This window comes from Geotrypetes seraphini, chromosome 12, assembly GCF_902459505.1.
Source record: "Geotrypetes seraphini chromosome 12, aGeoSer1.1, whole genome shotgun sequence".
Classification (NCBI taxonomy): Eukaryota; Metazoa; Chordata; class Amphibia; order Gymnophiona; family Dermophiidae; genus Geotrypetes; species Geotrypetes seraphini.
This window is the reverse complement of record NC_047095.1, coordinates 67,264,066-67,283,521: the sequence shown is the minus strand read 5'-3', so window position 1 is coordinate 67,283,521 and position 19,456 is coordinate 67,264,066. Positions and strand designations below refer to the sequence as shown.

Here is a 19,456-nt window from a genome sequence, read left to right as displayed (position 1 = left end):
GTGTTTCCATAAGTTTACACACTATCAATGCGAGACTTACCGGTCTGTAATTTGCAGCCTCCGTCCTGCAACCCTTTTTGTGGAGTGGATGACGTTAGCTGTTTTCCAGTCCAATGGGACTCTTCCTGTGCTTAAAGAAAGATTGAAGAGCATGGATAACGGCTCCGCCAGGACATCTCTCAACTCCCTAAGCACCCTTGAATGTAGTTTGTCTGGTCCCATGGCTTTGTTCATTTTGAGCCTTGATAGTTCATAGTAGACGCTGCTGAACGTAAACTCAAAATTTTGAAACGGGTCTTCCAAGATTTCCCTTGTCTGCAACTGTGGACCGGATCCCGGCGCCTCGCAGGTAAAGACTGAGAGTAGTTCAGCTTTATCAGAGTCCAATTCTACATAGTTCCCGTCTGGTTTCCTAAGGCGCACTATCCCATCTGTGTTTCTTTTTCTGTCACTAATATACCTGAAGAAGGATTTATCCCCCTTTTTAATGTTCTTTGCTAGATTCTCTTCCATCCGGAGTTTGGCCTCTCTGACTGCTGTTTTGATAGCTCTAGACTTGGCCAGATAGTCTTCTTTAGCTTCTAGTGTTTCTGATTGTTTGCAGGAGATAAATGCTCTTTTCTTCTTTTTTACGAGGTCCGAGATCTCCGCAGAGAACCACTGAGGTTTATTGTTTCTCTGCCGTTTGCTTACTGTTTTTATATAGAGGTTGGTTGCTTCTTGTAGGGTAGATTTCAGAGCTGACCACATTACCTCTACATTAACTGTTTCGGCCTGGTTTTGCAGTGCCCCATAGACGGAATCTCCCATGCTACAGAATACCGCAGTCACACATGACAAGAATAGTGTTAGGGGAGTGCAACTAGGGCAACTGCCCCCTGGTCAGCTGCCCCCTAAGCCAGCTGGAAGCTAAAGAAGCACTGCCTGGGCTTTGCAGTCCGCAGTTATGTCTAACACCAGCTCTAGCAGGATACATATTTCAAATCTGATATATTCTAATCACAAGATAGAAATAAAATTATTTTTTCTACCTTTTGTCGTTTCTGGTTTCTGCTTTCATCGTCTTTTCACTCTCTTCCATCCAGCGTCTGCCCCTTCATATGATATCTGCCTTCTTTTTATGCCCCTCTCCCCTTTCCATCTAGCCTGCGCCCCCTCTCTCCTTTTTACATGATTCATTCTGCTTTCATTTTTATCTCTCCTACGCCAGATCTAGCATCTTTGTCCCTCTCTCATTTCTCATCTGACCCCCTTTCCAACATCAATCTATCTCTATTTTCTCATTCCTCTGTCTCTCCCCTTCATCCTAACTCCTTTCCCTCCTCTAATCTCCCTGCCAGCTGTTTCTTTCCTCCCCTGTCCAGCAGTACCCCTTCCCCCCCTCCAGCAAATGTTTCCTCTCTTTAGCCTAGCAACAGCTCTGTGTGCTTTTAACTTCGGCACACAACTGCCCCTAAGCAGTAATTTAGCCGCGGTTTCATGAGGCAGCCTTTGGTGGGCCGACCTAGCAAAGGCCCCGAGGCTGCCTCATGAAACCGCGGCTAAACTACTCCTTAAGGGCAGCTGTGTGCCGAAGTTAAAAGCACACAGAGCTGCCGCTGCTGGTCTGAAGCTGTGGAGACATACCTGCAGGAGGCAGGAGTCCCAGCATACGTGACAGGAAGTTGCAAGTCAGCTGACACCGGCACCGCAACCTCTCTTCCTGTTCTTTCTTTACAAAATTTGATCTATTTATTCATTTCTTCAACCATTCTTTAGTCGTATCTAAACTTGGTTATTGCAACTCTTATTTTTATTGGTTTTCCAAAATACCAGTTAACATCAGTTACAATTAGTTCAAAATACGTCGTTCCAAATTTGATCATGTTGCCTCTTTTAAAAGCAGAGCATATTCTTCCTGTCTCTTACCAAATTCCTTTTAAATATTAAACAGTCCTCCTTCTTTTTTATTTAGCTTTTTAGTTCAATACGTCCCACAATTGTTGGGCAACTCTTTCTTGATGTTCATAGCAATTCCTCGTTTTCAGTCATGGTTCCTACTCTGGAATTCCCTGACCTTCGATCTTCGTACAGAAAGTTCATTTCTAGCATTCAAGGCTACTTCGCTGACATTTTGTTCTTAGCTTTAAAGAACTAAGCTTACAACTGAACAGAATGGTTTTCCCTTCTCCCCTCTTTCCTATATCCTAGATTTTATTGTAATTGTTCCTTATTGCTTCTCCTTATGTTTCAGTGATGTTTAGAGCAGTGGTTCCCAACCCTGTCCTGGAGGACCACCAGCCAGTCAGGTTTTTGGGTTAACCCTAATGAATATGCATGAGAGATATTTGCATATTCATTAGGGCTATCCTGAAAACTTGACTGGCTGGTGGTCCTCCAGGACAGGGTTGGGAACCACTGGTTTACAGTGTTTTCCCCCCTTTTATATTTAAACCGCTTAGATTTTAACCCTCCTATCTACCCACAAGGAATTACCTTCACTTATCGATGAGATGTAACTAACATCACCCGTATTACCTTATGGGCCTCTTAACTTGTAAATCGCCTTGAACCTGCATTGGAAATTCAGATGCCATTAGATTAGACGTTCTGTACCTGATGTCCATGTGCTGAATAGAGGACACTGAATCTTCAGAAAAGATGTCTGCCAGTGAGACAAGTCCCTCATCCCCTACAAACAGATATGAATGTGGTCAGTGGTTTGGTATTTATAGGACAAACCATAGGAGAACCACAGAGTGGAGGAGGGGTCAGTCACAACTATTACACATAATAGTGTTATAAAGGGTTGTACCTACAGGATGCTGCTGAAATAAATACCCATTCCTGCACGATAGTCTCCCATAGGAAAAAAGATAAACTTTCTGTGTTTCAGTAGAATAATCCTAATAGTCAAAGAATGGTGTAGAAAAAAAGAGTAAGGATCCTAAAAGGCAAGTGCTGGGCTCTTCAGTTAGCTTAGCAGGATTAAAAAAAAAAAACAACAACTCAAAAACAGTTTGGATAACTTTTTTTAAATAAAAGTCCATAAGACAGAGTTGGGAAATTCCACTGCTTATTTCTAGGATAAGCAGCATAAAATTTGTTTTTCTGTTCTGGGGCCTTGCCAGATACTTGAGACCTGAATTAGCCACTGTTGAAAACAGGATACTGGGCTTGATGGACCTTCAGTCTGTCCCAGTATAGAACTCTTTATGTTTTCATGACCAGGGGTTCTCAACCCAGTCAAGTTTTCAGGACAGCCACAGATTTGTTTGCAAATCTCTCTTATACATATTCATTGTGGGTGTCCTTAAAACATGATTGGCTATGTGCGTTCCAAGGACTGGTTAAGAACCCTGCCTTACACAATCAAAGGCATCAGGGCCCAGTAGGCCCAGCCTTTTTCTGGCTCTATTGCAGACACTGACGGGTAGTTTAAATTTTGTTAAAAGCAACTGCATGAAAGTCACAAAAGACCATATTCTATAAACAACGCCTTAAGTTATGAATCGGTAAGCACCCTACCAGCACCTAACTTAATAGGTAAAGCCATTTAGAAGCAAATTAAAAACCCTTTTAAAACAAAAATGTTCGCACCAACCAGTGCTTTCATCGCGTCTAGAGGCACCGTAGAATGCATGGTTAACACCTGAAACAACCTCATGCGTTCTAAGGTGCCTCTAGACACAATGAAGACGCAAATCGGACTTTCAAACCTGGTCTAGATTTCCAGCGCCTGCCTTTGACAAAAGCCACTGTGCGTGAATGACATGCGACTGGCAGCTGTCGATAATGGTGCCATTTACAGAATCTGGTCTAGATTGCAGCCTTTTTGTCTCCTATGGTGCGGAGAAAGAGAATCAGATGATCCTGCCCTTACCAGTAAGCAATAAACATAAAAGATCTGAAGTAAAGCCCAGGGTTCCAGACTAGATAATACAATTTCACTTATGCTCCACATTTTTACAAATAAACTACTTATCCACAAGTAATGTTGTAGAACAGTGGTTCCCAACCCTGTCCTGGAGGACCACCAGGCCAATCGGGTTTTCAGGGTAGCCCTAATGAATATGCATGAGAGAGATTTGCGTATAATGGAAGTGATAGACATGCAAATCTGCTCCATGCATATTCATTAGGGCTAGCTTGAAAACCCGATAGCCCTGGTGGTCCTCCAGCATAGGGTTGGGAACCACTGTTGTAGAAATAAAACTTTCATCATTTCACACATCCGTGGAAAATCAGGGGCGGGAAACTGCACGGGGACACAAGGAAATTCTTTTTCACTGAAAGGGTGGTTAATCGCTGGAATAGTCTTCCACTTCAGGTTATTGAGGCCAGCAGCGTGCCTGATTTTAAGGCCAAATGGGATAGACACGTGGGATCTATTCACAGAGAAAGGTAGGGGAGGGTCATTGGGGTGGGCAGACTAGATGGGCCCTGGCCCTTATCTGCCGTCTATTTCTATGATTCTATGTAACCTGTCCACAAATCAAATAGGGACAGATTTAGTTGGAGGATGCAGGGTTTGCTCCCATGGCAAAAAAAATAAACAACATTTACTTAAGTGCATAAGTATCACCACAGTGGGACAGATTAAAGGTCAATCAAGCGCTATATCTTGTTTCCAAATCTAGTTCACAAGTACCTAGCAAGATCCTAAAAGAGAAATCGACTTTATGCTGCTTATCCCAGAAATAGCAATGGAAGAGTTAGCCTAGTGGTTACTACAGCGGGCTGCGATCCTGGGGAACTGGGTTCAAATCCCACTGCAGCTCCCTGTGACCCTGGGCAAGTCACTTAATCACCTTAAATTACACTGGTCAACAAGCATTTTGCTACTGGAATTCTGTCACCTGTACCTTAACAAGAGCCACAGGCTGATTCTAAATCTGAAAACAGTTTTCGTCTATCACAGCCTGTTTTTAAGTTATGTGTCAGTTTGATTTGTCATTTTCGTTGTTAATGCTACCATGAAGCATCGGTATTTTACTGTTTCTGTAACACAATACACTTCCATCTCTGTATTCGTGGGGGTTAGGGGCAGAGCCGGCCCGTGAATAACTTTAGGGCCGACTCTGACCCACCCCCAGATCTTACCTAGTGGTCTAGTGGCGATGCAGGGCAGGAGCGATCTTCCTACACTCCTGAGCCGTGCTTTGAGTTCCCGTGGTCTCACGAGACTAGAACGGGAGCTCTAAAAATCAATAACGTATATCTCAGAAACCTGATGTGCTGAATTTCAATTACAGATCTGGAATTAGTGTCATTAAATTAACTAAGAACGCTTCTTAAGTTCTCAGTAGCAAAGAAAAACTTTTTTTTTGTTGACCAGTGTTATGGGCCCATAAGGGACTGAAAAAGTACCTGCAAATAAAGTGTACAGTGCGCTACAGAAATGATTAGTAGCTATAAATAGTGGATCTTCCTCGAGTCCATCTTTTAGGAACTTTTCCAAACCTTTTTTAACCATGCTATGCTAGCCGTTTTTACCACATTCTCTAGGAAGGGATGCACTGAGTGAAGACATATCTTATGTGATTCGTTTTAAATGTACGACGTAGTAGCTTCAGCAGAAAGAACTCAGATATGTGAAAAGTCAATATAATTACAAAACACACTTTCACAAGAAAGAAAGACAATGTCATATATGAATGTAGACAGTACTGCTTTAATTCAAAGGGGTGTATTTCAAAAAATGGAGGAAAAGCCTCACAGAAGCCCTCCCACCACCACAATGGTGGATAAAGGTGGTTGGGTGATAACCTCACTGGCAAAAAACCTCTATTTCACTCCCAAGTGTAAAAAACTTTAAGCAGGGCTGTCTATGCGAAGTTGATAGAAGAAAAACCACCTTTATCCACCATTGTGGTGGTGGGAGGGCTTCCGTCTGAGGCTTTTCCTCCATTTTTTGAAATACACCCCTTTGAACTAAAGCAGTACTGTCTACATTCATATATGACATTGTCTTTCTTTCTTGTGAAAGTGTGTTTTGTAGTAGTACTACTTAGTAGCTTCAGCCATCTGAGAAGGCAGATTATCAAAAAGCCCCAGAATGGTTGAGCAACCTGATCAGCCCAAAGGAAAAGCATATTTGAAACGGAATTGTAGAAACGTTACCCAGTCGGTTTCCTCGCAAGTTCAGAATAGTAAGAGTTCGGTTTTTCTTCACGGTGTTGATAAGTTCGATCAGAAAACCATCCAGCCGTCTTTCAAAGAGCTGGCAAAACGAAAATGTAACTTCTAGCGTGCCAAAACAAAAGCATGCAAAATGTGTCAGCATGTCTGGAAAATGCCTGTTCCCTGGAGGGCTAATGCTAGATCTAAACTCTGAAAACATCAAAGCTGGCACCTTCAAAGCACAACACACACAAACTCTCCTTTCTTGTGGCTATATGCTTTGCTCACCTCCTCACTCTTTCTTCTCTACTGCATGTCCCTCCCTTCCAGCAAAAAGCTCTGCATGCATTCTAATTTTTAATTGTCAATAAGGTTTTTATTTTATTCTAATCCAGGGGCCTCAAAGTCCCTCCTTGAGGGCCGCAATCCAGTCGGGTTTTCAGGATTTCCCCAATGAACATGCATGAGATCTATGTGCATGCACTGCTTTCAATGCATATTCATTGGGGAAATCCTGAAAGCCCGACTGGATTGCGGCCCTCAAGGACGGACTTTAAGATCCCTGTTCTAATCTGATGTATTTTATCTACATTGTATCTTAAATGCATTTTGTTTCTTAACTGTTAATAAGTTTCTCTTATTCTAATCTGTTGTATTTTATCTGCATCGCATGTACTAGCTCTGCTTGTTGTGAACCGCCTAGAACTTTTTCGGTATGGTGGTATATAAGAATAAAATAATTATTGTTATTATTTTACATCTTGTTACAGGCTCATTAGCAAGCTCTAATGCTGCACCAGAACCTTTAACAGTGCTCAAGATATCCCATGCCTTACGTTTGTAGGGGATAGATTCCGTACAAACGTAAGGAAGTTCTTCTTCACCCAGAGTGGTAGAAAGCTGGAACGCTCTTCCGGAGTCTGTTATAGGGGGAAACACCCTCCAGGGATGTCATAGGGGAAAACACCCTCTAGGGATTCAAGACAAAGTTGGACAAGTTCCTGCTAAACTGGAACGTACGCAGGTGAGACTGGACTCATTTAGAGCACTGGTCTTTGACCTAAGGGCCGCCGCGTGAGCGGACTGCTGGGCACGATGGACCACTGGTCTGACCCAGTAGCGGCAATTCCTATGTTCTTAAAGTAGAAAACTGGTTGGGAGAGGAGATTATCCCAGCTCTGTTAAGAGATGCAATATATAGCTGCCAGGGACAGGGAAGAAATGTGCCATGAAAACTCAAAATGCAGAACCTGAGAAACCAGACTCCCATTCATAAAAGCTTCACGGCAATTAATGAACAGTACATTCAAGCTCTGGTCTCGCTAGTTAACAGCATTAAGAACATCATGGCAAGTTATAACACACATTTACAGCAATGGTGGAAAGGCTGACTGGCAGAAGGCTTCCTAACCCTAGCATGGATATTACTTCAGACAGAATTGAAAATAAATGTATGTAATACCACAGTCAAAACTAAATATCCACTTTATTCTTAAGGTGCGGTGATGGCCTCAACTCTTAGCTTTCCTGAGCTTCCATATCATCCTATGTCAAGCTGACTCCCGTCAGCCAATTGGTAAAGTTTGGGTGAAGTACTCAACTCATCCTGCAGATGGCATTAGACTTTCCTTCTTTCACTGTTAAGACTGTTTTTACTTCAAGCCTGTGTGAAAAGGCTTGGAGAACCTCAGCCAATTGGGTTAAAAACAGGTCCTTCCTGGCACAAGAGAATCATTAAATGAAGACCTATGGGGGCAATTCCATAAAGAAAGAGAAATGTTAGGTGGCCAAAAGCTAAGCACTTAGGCCCGGATTCTCAAACCTGCGCCAATTTTTTAGACGCTAGTGGGCGCCAAACTCTGTATAAACACCGTTTCAATGGCGTTTTTAACTGAGTTTCAAGGCACCTAAAAAAAGTGGCGCCAGAAGTGGTGATAGGCAGTGTAAAGCGCCTATGGAGGCAGGATTCACATCATAGATAGGCACCGGAAATGTAGGGAGGGACAGCTATTATGTACTATACCAAAGTCTCCACCTGCTGATCATGATGAGCTATTACCCATCAGTGAAGAACTGTACTGGTCTAGCAGGCAACACAGAAACTGGCCCTAAACTAGTATTCTATAATAACTAAAGAGCGTACATAGTAACATAGTAGATGACGGCAGATAAAGACCCGAATGGTCCATCCAGTCTGCCCAACCTGATTCAATTTAAATTTTTTAATTTTTTCTTCATAGCTTTACCCAGTACTGTGCTTGGGTTCCAACTGCCGAAATCTCTGTTAAGACTTACTCCAGCCCATCTAAACCCTCCCAGCCATTGAAGCCCTCCCCAGCCCATCCTCCACCAAACGGCCATACACAGACACAGACCGTGCAAGTCTGCCCAATACTGGCCTTAGTTCAATATTTAATCTTATTTTCTGATTCTAGATCCTTTGTGTTCATCCCACGCTTCTTTGAACTCAGTTTTACTCTCCACCACCTCTCTCGGGAGCGCATTCCAGGCATCCACCACCCTCTCCGTAAAGTAGAATTTCCTAACATTGCCTTTGAATCTACCACCCCTCAACCTCAAAAAGTCTCAATTCCGGGACAATACCCAAATCCTGGAAAACTGCTACAATACTTCCCATAATCAAGGATCATAAAACCAGTCTTGAACACCCTTCGAATTACCGCCCCATTGCAAATATTCCTTTTTTAGCAAAAATCACCGAGAGGGTGATATTTAACCAGCTATCGGATTTTGTTGAATCCACAAACGTATTGCACCCCAATCAAACCGGTTTTAGGAAAAATCACAGTACTGAATATTCATTAATTGGTCTCACTACCAATATTATCTATAATCTCGATCATCACAACTCAGTTATTCTTTTCTCCCTTGACCTCTCGGCAGCATTCGATACCATTGACCACTCTCTTCTTTTAGACAGGCTTCTATCTATAGGCGTTAGCGATTTGGCACTACAGTGGTTCACCTCTTTTCTATCTGATCGATCTTCGACGGTACATTTCAACAATGCAAACTCCAAACCTTTTTCACACAATTACGGAATCCCTCAGGGCTCAATTCTGTCCCCTCTGTTGTTTAATATCTTTCTCTCACCATTACTTAGTCTCAGTCAATCTATAGGTTTCTCCACTTATGCCTACGCTGACGATATACAACTAATACATCCATTCAACCCCGAAAACCCTAACGAAATAATTCAAATCAATCAAAAATTAGAAAAAATCAAAAACTGGCTCACACAAAACAAATTAGCTTTAAATATATCTAAGACTAAGGCTCTACTCTTCCCAGCAAAACAGGGACTAATATTATCTACCCCTTTTTTAATAGACAAAACAACCATTGAATTAGTCACTTCACTCAAGTTATTAGGAGTAATTATCGACGACAAATTCTCTTACCAAGAACACGTCAGCAACTTAGTTAAATGCTGTTTTTATCGTCTATGTCTAATTCGTTCAATGTCTAAGTACTTAGAACCGCAATCTTTAAATACCTTAATACACTCCCTCGTTATATCCAAACTAGACTATTGTAACTCACTTCTGTTAAATATCACTCAAAAGGAAAAAAAACGCCTACAAATTATCCAAAATACTGCAATTAAAATAATTCATAATGGAAAGAAATATGATCATGTAACACCTTTTTTAATAGAATCACACTGGCTGCCCATTAACCAACGAATAACATATAAAATAGCACTATTAGTATTTAAAACATTAACTACCAATGAACCACAATTCATAGATCGGCTTCTAGTTCCCTACACTTCGAATCGTTCCCTGCGGTCGGACACACAAGGGCTGCTAATGGTCCCTTCTCTAAAAATCATAGGGACTAGACGTCATGACATCTTTTCAGTCATGGCCCCGCTCACTTGGAATACTCTTCCCTTATATATTAGAGAAATTAAAGACCTTAAATTATTCAAAACCAATCTAAAAACTTTTCTTTTTAAAACCCATTTTAATCTCTAAAATACCTCTTTTATTCATTATTTCTTAACTTTCAACATCCAAAAACAGTTCTTTTCATTTATCGAACCCTAATCCAAATGTTTTTCCCCCCCTCCTGATACTCTTTCTCTTCCCTCTGGGAAACATCACTTTGTAACTTTTATTTCCTTTTGTTCTTTCCTAATGTATCTTAGTCAGTCCGTAATGTCAGTCTGTCGAATACCCCCTTTTAATGTAGTACAATATATATTTTAATGTTGTATGTTTTATATTTTTTCTTTTAATGTTACTTGCTTAGATGGTAATAAGCGAATTATCAAATTTAAATAAAACTTGAAACTTGAAAACTCAAATTATGTCCTCTGGTTTTACCATTTTCCTTTCTCTGGAAAAGATTTTGTTCTACGTTAATACCCTTTAAGTATTTGAACGTCTGAATCATATCTCCCCTGTCTCTCCTTTCCTCTAGGGTATACATATTCAGGGCTTCCAGTCTCTCCTTATACGTCTTCTGGCGCAAGCCTCCTATCATTTTCGTCGCCCTCCTCTGGACCGCCTCAAGTCTTCTTACGTCCTTCGCCAGATACGGTCTTCAAAATTGAACACAATATTCCAAGTGGGGCCTTACCAATGACCTGTACAGGGGCATCAACACCTTCTTCCTTCTACTGACTATGCCTCTCTTTATACAGCCTAGCATCCTTCTGGCAGCAGCCTTGTCACACTGTTTTTTCACCTTTAGATCTTCGGACACTATCACCCCAAGGTACCTCTCCCCGTCCGTGCATATCAGCTTCTCTCCTCCCAGCATATACGGTTCCTTCCTATTATTAATCCCCAAATGCATTACTCTGCATTTCTTTGGATTGAATTTTAGTTGCCAGGCATTAGACCATTCCTCTAACTTTTGCAGATCCTTTTTCATATTTTCCACTCCCTCTTCGGTGTCTACTCTGTTACAAATCTTGGTATCATCTGCAAAAAGGCACACTTTTCCTTCTAACCCTTCAGCAATGTCACTTACATACATATTGAACAGGATTGGCCCCAGCACCGAACCCTGAGGGACTCCACTAGTCACCTTTCCTTCCTTCGAGCGACTTCCATTAACCACCACCCTCTGGCGTCTGTCCGACAGCCAGTTTCTGACCCAGTTCACCACTTTGGGTCCTAACTTCAGCCCTTCAAGTTTGTTCAACAGCCTCCTATGAGGAACTGTATCAAAGGCTTTGCTGAAATCCAAGTAAATTACATCTAGCATATGTCCTCGATCCAGCTCTCTGGTCACCCAATCAAAAAATTAAATCAGGTTCGTTTGGCACGTACCTAATCTGTTATAGCAGAGGTGGTCAACCACAGTCCTTGAGGTAAGGGTAAATCGTCATGGACTTGCTATACCACCTTCCTGTGGTACAACCAATGTGGTTTACGTATTCTATGCTCTGGGTTCTAGACCTACTGCACTAATCACTCTTCCACAACCCACCTGGGTTTTCAAGATTTCCACAATGAATATGCATGAGATATATTTGCATACAATGGAACTAGTATACATAAATTAATCTCATGCATCTTCATTGGGAAATCTTGAAGACCTGACAGAATTGAATACCACTTCTGGCACCGGTAACTCCTCCACGTCTTCCTTGGTGAAAACTTGAGAAAAATAATTAATTTAATCTCTCCACTAATGCCGTCTTCCCTGAAAGCCTTTTTTATCCCTCGGTCGTCTAGCGGTCCAAATGATTCTCTTCCTAGCTTCTTGCTTTTAATATACCTAAAAGTTTTTACTGTGTGTTTTTGCTTCCAACGCAATCTTCTTTTCAAGATCTCTCTTAGCCTTCCTTATTAGCACCTTGCATTTGACTTGTCATTCCTTGTGTTGTTTCCAATTATTTTCAGTCGCATCCTTCTTCCATGTTCTGAAGGATTCTTTTTTAGCTGTAATAACTTCTTTCACCTCAGTCATTAACCATATTGACTGCCGTTTGGTCTTCCTTCCATCTACATTTTGGGTTTGTTTTTTTTCAGTTTTACTATACACAAATGCGTTTTCAGACATAGAAGTTTGCATGCAACTTGTAGACAGTCATCACAACCTCGGTATTTTTTGAGGTTGCACAACAATAAGGGAACAACTATAGTTGCTGGTCCTTTAGGTTCATAATTTCCAGTCAGACTCCTAAAGCAGGTCACTGGTCCAAAACATGTACGTGTTAAGTCTTTTATTAGACAAATAAAGAATCCCAGCACTCTGTGGTTTGCCTTCCTTATGAACGCTCCCTTGCAGATATGCACTACCACATTTAGGGGCCAAGTTACAGAAAAGCATCTAAGTGCACTTAGGCGTCTAAAATGCCATTTCACCCTGATTCTGGCACTTAACATTTGATACACTGTCTAGAATTAGAGGGTAAATCCCTAAATTCCTGCACATTACAGTGAAAGCAAACCTATGATACAGGTAATCACTGTATTAGGGCCGGCTTAACCTATGGACCAGGTGAGGCTCAGGGTCATGACGTCACTGGTCCATAAGTCAAGCTACCCTGCGGCTTCCCTCCTCCCTCTTGACATTGCTGCCCTGTCCAGGCAGGGTGCAGCTTCATGGGCCAGCATCAGCGTAGCAAAGAGCAGCACTTCCCTCCTCTGATGCTGGCCTATGACATCACATCTTGCCAGGACTGGATGGTAGCATCAGGGGAGGGAGGAGGGACCGTAATCTCTTGAGCCGGCCATGTATTAATCACAGCCATCTAAAGAGTCACCGAGGGGCACTAGTGACAGTTCGCTCCTTTTTACCTCCAAAGGAAGCCCTACTTAAATGCAACAGGCACACACCCTACTTTTGCACATCCTTTGGAGATTAAAATGAGGGAGTCTTCACTAGTGTAGCCCCTGGTAACTGGAGAATTTCAGGTATTTAGCATCTTATGTCATCTGAGCCTAAACAAAATTTCCCCCCTCTGAACTCAGTCAGCGAATCCCTAACCACTGGGTCACATAGCCACCTTGACCTCAGTTAACAAAGGGACAGGGAGGGGTTACTGCACCTTCCAAAGTGGAGCTTTGAAGCAGGAGGAGCACCTCGCTCTTGCAACCACTCAGATTCAGCTCATGCAAGTACAGTTTCTTCAGTGTTGGATTTAATTCTGCAGGGAAAGGACACACACCTTTTATCTTATTTAAGGTCATTTATACAATATTTCATTTGTACATAGTACCAACAGGGTATACTGAGCACTGTGCAAGCTACATACAAGAAGAAAGAGTCCCTTCCATGAAGAGCTTATAGTGCACACAGATACCTGATGCACCAGGATATAAGGAGAAATTAGGTTCTTACCTGATCATTTTCTTTCTTTAGTCCCTCCAGTCCGCCACAGACGGATGGGCTTACGCTCTTCTGCCAGCAGGTGGAGACTGAGAACATACTGAATTCTAACAGTACAAATGGGCTGTGCAGTCCCTCCTATAATCAATCTGAAGAATAGCCAAGCAGGAACCATACAAACAGTCCAGTTGGACTTTTTTTTTAAATGTATTCCAACTTGAAAGAAAACTCAGCTGTTGGAGAAGGATCAGAACAGGCAACCAAAACTGAACCTACAGTTCGCCAACGACACTAGATGTCACTGCTCCACAATAACTATATACTCTCCCCAGAAAAAGAAAAGGCAAAAAAACCCAAAAAAACCAATCCCAAATCCAAAATCACCAGATCACATCACTGAGAAAAAAAATGACTCTTCGCATCATCATGAACAAATACTGGGTGGGTTCTGTGCCGGTCTGGAGGGACTAAAAGAAAGAAAATTAACAGGTAAGAACCTAATTTCTCCTTCTTTATCATCCCTCCAGACTGGCGGAGATGGATGAAACATACCAAAGCAGTATCCATCACGGGTGGGACCCCGAAAGGGCCGCCATAAGAACACGCTCATCAAAAACCGCGTCCCAATGTGCCTGAACGTCCATCCTGTAGTGATGCACAAAAGAATGCAGAGAAGACCAAACTGCAGCCTCATAGATATCCCACCGGCGACACACGAGAAGACTCGGCCCAGTAATTCACCTGACCCAGAGTGGAATGGCAGAATTTCCTGCCAAAAAGGAAAAACCCGCTGAAAAAAGGCTCCCTCAAGGTTTAAAGAACTGATAAGGCCTGAAAAGAACCAGCCGCAAAAAGGGAATCCCCAGAAAACCCCAACACCAGGGCAAAGGAATCCCCAGTATACACGGTAGACTGGGAACCACGGGCCTCCCTGCAGGCAGCAGCCACAATGGCTGGGGACGCCCCAAAGCCGTAGGCAGTTGGGGAATCCTGGGCGTCCCCACCGCCAGCAGCCAACTTTCCCTTCACGGCCACCAGGGAATCTCTCTAGCCAGCACCAGACGCCGACCTCAACGAGGGTTCCCCTTCGTGCAGCCACGAACAAAAAGAACACACACCAGCCACATTGAGAATTTGGCAGAAGCACACTGAGCACTTCTTCAGCCGAGAAGTGCTCATTGTAAACCATGAGACAGGCCGGTTAGCTAGAAGGGAGAAAAATTAATAATTGAAACCTTCCCTTCAAATTGGCATAAGTAAAAACTGAATGGCTCTGTCTCGGGGGGGGGTTCCCAATTAAATTTTAAGATTTAAAGGAGCAGATTTCACTGGCTCTCCAAGCTCTAGTCTTTGTCCCATGGCAAGGCGTACAGCTGACTCACCTCTAAATAAAAAAGGGAAGGTGAGGGAGGGACTCAGCCGCCTAAGTCCGGCAACCAAAAGGCCAGAAAAAATAAAAGCCCTTGCCTATCCTCTCCAAAAGTTCCTAAGGAAAGGCCTAGAAAAATAGAACAGGACTGCACAGGCTTACCACTCCACCTGCTGGAGACTGAGAAGGAGAAATTAGATCCTTACCTGTTAATTTTCTCTCTTTGAATCCCTGCAGACCGGCACAGAAACAGATGGCTTTATGGTCCTCTGCCAGCAGGTGGCGACTAAGACATTAACTTCTGGCTACAATACAAGTGGACTGTGCAGTCCCTCTTCCAATCAGTCTTTACGAACAGCCAAGCAGAAATCAACTAGGCTGAAAAAGACCATAAAACTCCACACTCACATGGAGAAGACCAAGGAATAGTCCTAAATCTGTACAGGGAACACTGTTGGATACTGATTAGAACAAGAACCTTTCAGAACCCCCCACAGTTCGCCAGCTAAACCAGCCGAACCAAATGCTACTGCAGAGCATTTAAGTAAAATACGTACGGGCAAATTAGATGCCCCATTGGTCCAGCACTGGATGGGCAAGTAGCATGCAGCTTACAACCTTTGTTTTTCTATTTTGGACATCCCTAGGTTGAATAGAGGTGGTGATTTGGCTCATATACTGAGGGCATGGGAACAGTGCTTTATCTTTAAATTACACACTATTCATCCTGGAGGGCTTAAAAGTGAATTTTTTATTTTTTTTGTAATTCTTTATTGATTTTCCATACTTCAATAGTGCAATACATGAATATACAACATATAATAGCCATGCAGATGATAACCTGAAACTTGAAAAACTATAATCGTCTGAATTTCCCTTTCTGGTGGGCTAATCTGTGCTCCAGCTATGGATATGAGAGCGAATGCAGAAAGTCTGGGGCACAGTATTCTTTTTCAATTGGTTTGGGGTCTGTTGGCATCGTATGTTACTTCTCTATAGCAGGTGTCTGATTATAAGTCAGGTTTTGTTTACTTTCATACACATCCAAAATAGGGTGGGGGGGATATTTCTGTCCTAATATGACCCTAGAGTACTTACACTTGGGGTGGGAGGAAAGGTGGGAAGATATTATTAATATGAAAAGGGTAAGGTTACTGGGCAAATAAATGTTGCTATTTTTTAATGTATAATCATTGAGTGGGGGGGGAGAAAATGAGTGGTTCTATATATAATTGTAAGTGGATGTGCTTAAATTGAGGTTTTATGTGTTATATATTCATGTATTGCACTTTTTTTTAATTCTTTATTCATTTTAAAACAATCAACAAGTGTACACAATTATACCAGTACATAACAAACATATAACACTTGAAAATCTTACTCAAATAATCATAAAACATAAAAATTACCACCCAACCCACCCATCCACCCTCAATTATTATAAATAAACATATTTCAAATGAAACATATCATATTAAATTAGAATAAAATGTTTCTCCCCAAACCCCCCCCCCCCAATAAATATATATACCTAGCAAAGGAAAATGATGTTCACTCATTGCAATAACTTTCTAATGGCCCCCAGATCTTCTTAAAATGTAAGGTATTGCACATAGGGAAGGGGAACTCCATGTACAGCTATACGATGGGAGGGAGGGTACTCGGGGGAAGCATCCAAGAAAAAGATCTGGGGGTATTGGTGGATAACACAATGAAGCAGGCGGCACAATGTGCAGCGGCCTCAAAAAAAGCGAACAGAATGTTGGGCATTATCAAAAAAGGTATCACTACCAGAACAAAAGAAGTTATCCTGCCACTGTATCGAGCAATGGTGCGCCCACATCTGGAATACTGCGTCCAATACTGGTCGCCATACTTCAAGAAGGACATGGCAATACTCGAGAGGGTCCAGAGGAGGGCAACGAGGATGATAAAGGGTATGGAGAACCTTTCATATGCCGAACGGTTGGACAGGCTGGGGCTCTTTACCCTGGAGAAGCGGAGACTGAGAGGGGACATGATAGAAACTTATAAAATCATGAAGGGCATAGAGAAGGTGGAGAGGGACAGATTCTTTAGACTAGCAGGGACAACTAAAACAAGAGGTCATTCAGAAAAACTGAGAGGAGACAGATTCATAACGAATGCAAGGAGGTTCTTCTTCACTCAGAGGGTGGTGGACACCTGGAACGCGCTTCCCGGAGAGGTGATAGGACAGAGTACAATTCTGGGGTTCAAAAAGGGACTGGATGATTTCCTGGAAGCAAAGGGAATAACAGGGTACAGATAGAGGTTTACCTTACAGGACATTGAGCGAATAGGGTATGGATATTTTAGGTTAGGTAGGGAACACTTTCAGGTCATGGACCTGGGGGGCCGCCGCGGGAGCGGACTGCCGGGCACGATGGACCCCTGGTCTGACCCGGCAGAGGCAACGCTTATGTTCTTTCTGCAACGCAATTGCTCTTTCCATTTTATAAATATGACAAAGTGAATTCCACCAAAAAGATTAATATAATTTTTCCAATTATTAGTAATATGCTGAATTGCAACCCCTGTCATTATTAATAAAAGTTTGTTATTATGCGATGAAATCTGACTTTTTTTCCTCACAGACATGCCAAACAGAATAGTATCATAGGATAAAGCCACATGGTTTTCTTTTTTTTTTTAATTTAAATTTTTATTCATTTTTAAACTTATAATAAGTGTGATAACATATCCATACAAATAACCATAAATATATCACTTAATAATCAACAATGATACATATAATATTCTCTTATCTCCACATGGTTTTCTAATAGAGAATTTACTTGAGACCAAATTGAATTCCAAAAATTTTTAATGCAGGGACAATAATAAAGTAAATGGTCCAATGTCCCTTCCAGATTACAATGCCAGCATCTATTAGACTTAGAGCTATCTATTTTTTGTAAACGAACAGGGGTCCAAAATGTTCTATTCAACAAAAAGAACCAAGTTTGCCTCATAAATGCTGACACTGTACATCTCATTCTCCAAGACCAAATTTGTGGCCACTGAGAGGCAGAAATCTGCCGCTTAAAATTGTACTTTTGAAGTATGGAAAATCAATAAAGAATTATTTTTTTAAAAACCATATAATATGCCAATATAAGCACATTCACCTTATAATTATACATAACCAATCATTTTCTCCCCCACCCACCCCAAGTGTAAATATGCTAAGGTCAAATTAGGACAGAAATATCCCCCCCACCCACCCTTCCTTGGATGTGTATGAAACTAAACAAAATTGACTTATAATCAAAGACCTGCTATAGTGAAGTAATATAAAATACCAACGGACCCCAAAGCAATTTAAAAAAATGACTGTGCCCCAAACTATCTGCATTTATTTTTTCATATCTATAGCTGGAGCACAGATTAGCATTTTTATAGTTCCCGCCTCCATTTCTCCTTTGACAGTACGTCGGAATCAGCTGACATGCAGGTCTCCCCCCTCCATATTCATGGGGTGACGTTACCATACTCTTTTTAAATGTGCGGCGGCTTTTTCCAGCCGTTAAGCGAAGGAAAGCAGTAAGCAGAAACAAGGACTGCATTTCGACTCCCACACATATGACATCATCAGTAACGCAGCTGTGAATTCATGGGCGGACAAGGCCGAAGCAGCCTTTTAGGAGTGCTGCCGGACCGACGCTGCTTAGGGAGGTAAGTAAGGCTCGTGGCGGGATTCCGATGGGAGGGTGTGAAGGATGGAGATTTGGCTGTGCGGCAGGTGCGGGTGCTCGGGGGGGGGAGTGTTCTGCTGCACAAGGAGAGGGAGGGAAGGGAAACTGCCGGTGAATCCCGGGACTAGGGCTTATTTTCAGGGAAACACAGTATATTATTTACAGATCCTCAATTTTTGATGCTTAGTCTCTTTTGATCTCTATATTCCTTACGATGTCATTTATTTGGTAGTTTCCCTACTTATTTTTTGACTGAGTCTGTTAACATAAAATCAGGGCACAACTCTGGCGGCAGTCCAGAATTTATAGCAGGAGCAGAAGACACATTTAAGACCTGTTCCTGTCTCTCTAAGGCAGGAGGAAGGTCACCTGAGGCAGTGGGCAAAATGGATGTGCTTCCCGTCAAAACCGAGGGAAGGGCCGTTGCTAAACCGTCAGCTGAAGTAATGCACGGCACCGAAGCCAAACTCGACCCTGTCACTACAGAGAAACCACTAGCAGCCACAGCAACAAGGGAATCCCCAGCCTCCCCGGCAGTCCGCAGCCCCAAATCTGCCAGACCACTAGCAGCTGAGGAAACCCCAGCATGGGCGGCAGGAGAGGCCCGGACGTCACCAGCGCCTCCCGCTGATGAGTGGTGAGCGCGCAAATGGGAGTCTGAAGCCAGGTCCCTCTCAACACACTGCGCACCCGCCAGCTGCATCCACCGTTGTTGCCCACATAAAACACACTTGCGCTGCTTTTTTTTTTTTTAAGAGCTCGAACTGAATGCGCCAAAAACCCACGTACAGCAACACCAATTATTTCTTGTGTCTTTTTTTTAAACTTCTCCCAGCTAAACTAGCTGTCTCAAGAGAGCAGACCCCACAGGCACTCTAAACTGTAGTCTATGCCGAACATGTGGCCAGAAGTACAGTTGAGGTTCCTCTGAATTCAGAAAACCTGGGGAGGTGGG

At 42.5% G+C, this 19,456-nt stretch overlaps 1 protein-coding gene across 5 annotated transcripts in view; it reads right to left on the bottom strand.

Moving 5' to 3' along the window:
• LRRC41 (leucine rich repeat containing 41) overlaps window positions 1-19,456 on the bottom strand; it is a 53,178-nt gene that overhangs the window by 9,124 nt on the left and 24,598 nt on the right. For 4 of the 5 annotated variants that reach the window (XM_033915451.1, XM_033915452.1, XM_033915450.1 and 1 more), the window contains 3 exons: window positions 13,136-13,234; window positions 6,103-6,225; window positions 2,596-2,671 (listed from right to left, as the gene is read on the bottom strand). In XM_033915451.1, coding sequence (XP_033771342.1) covers window positions 2,596-2,671; window positions 6,103-6,225; window positions 13,136-13,234 — 298 coding nt within the window. The remainder of the gene's footprint in view (window positions 1-2,595; window positions 2,672-6,102; window positions 6,226-13,135; window positions 13,235-19,456) is intronic. The other variant, XM_033915454.1, reaches the window with a different exon arrangement.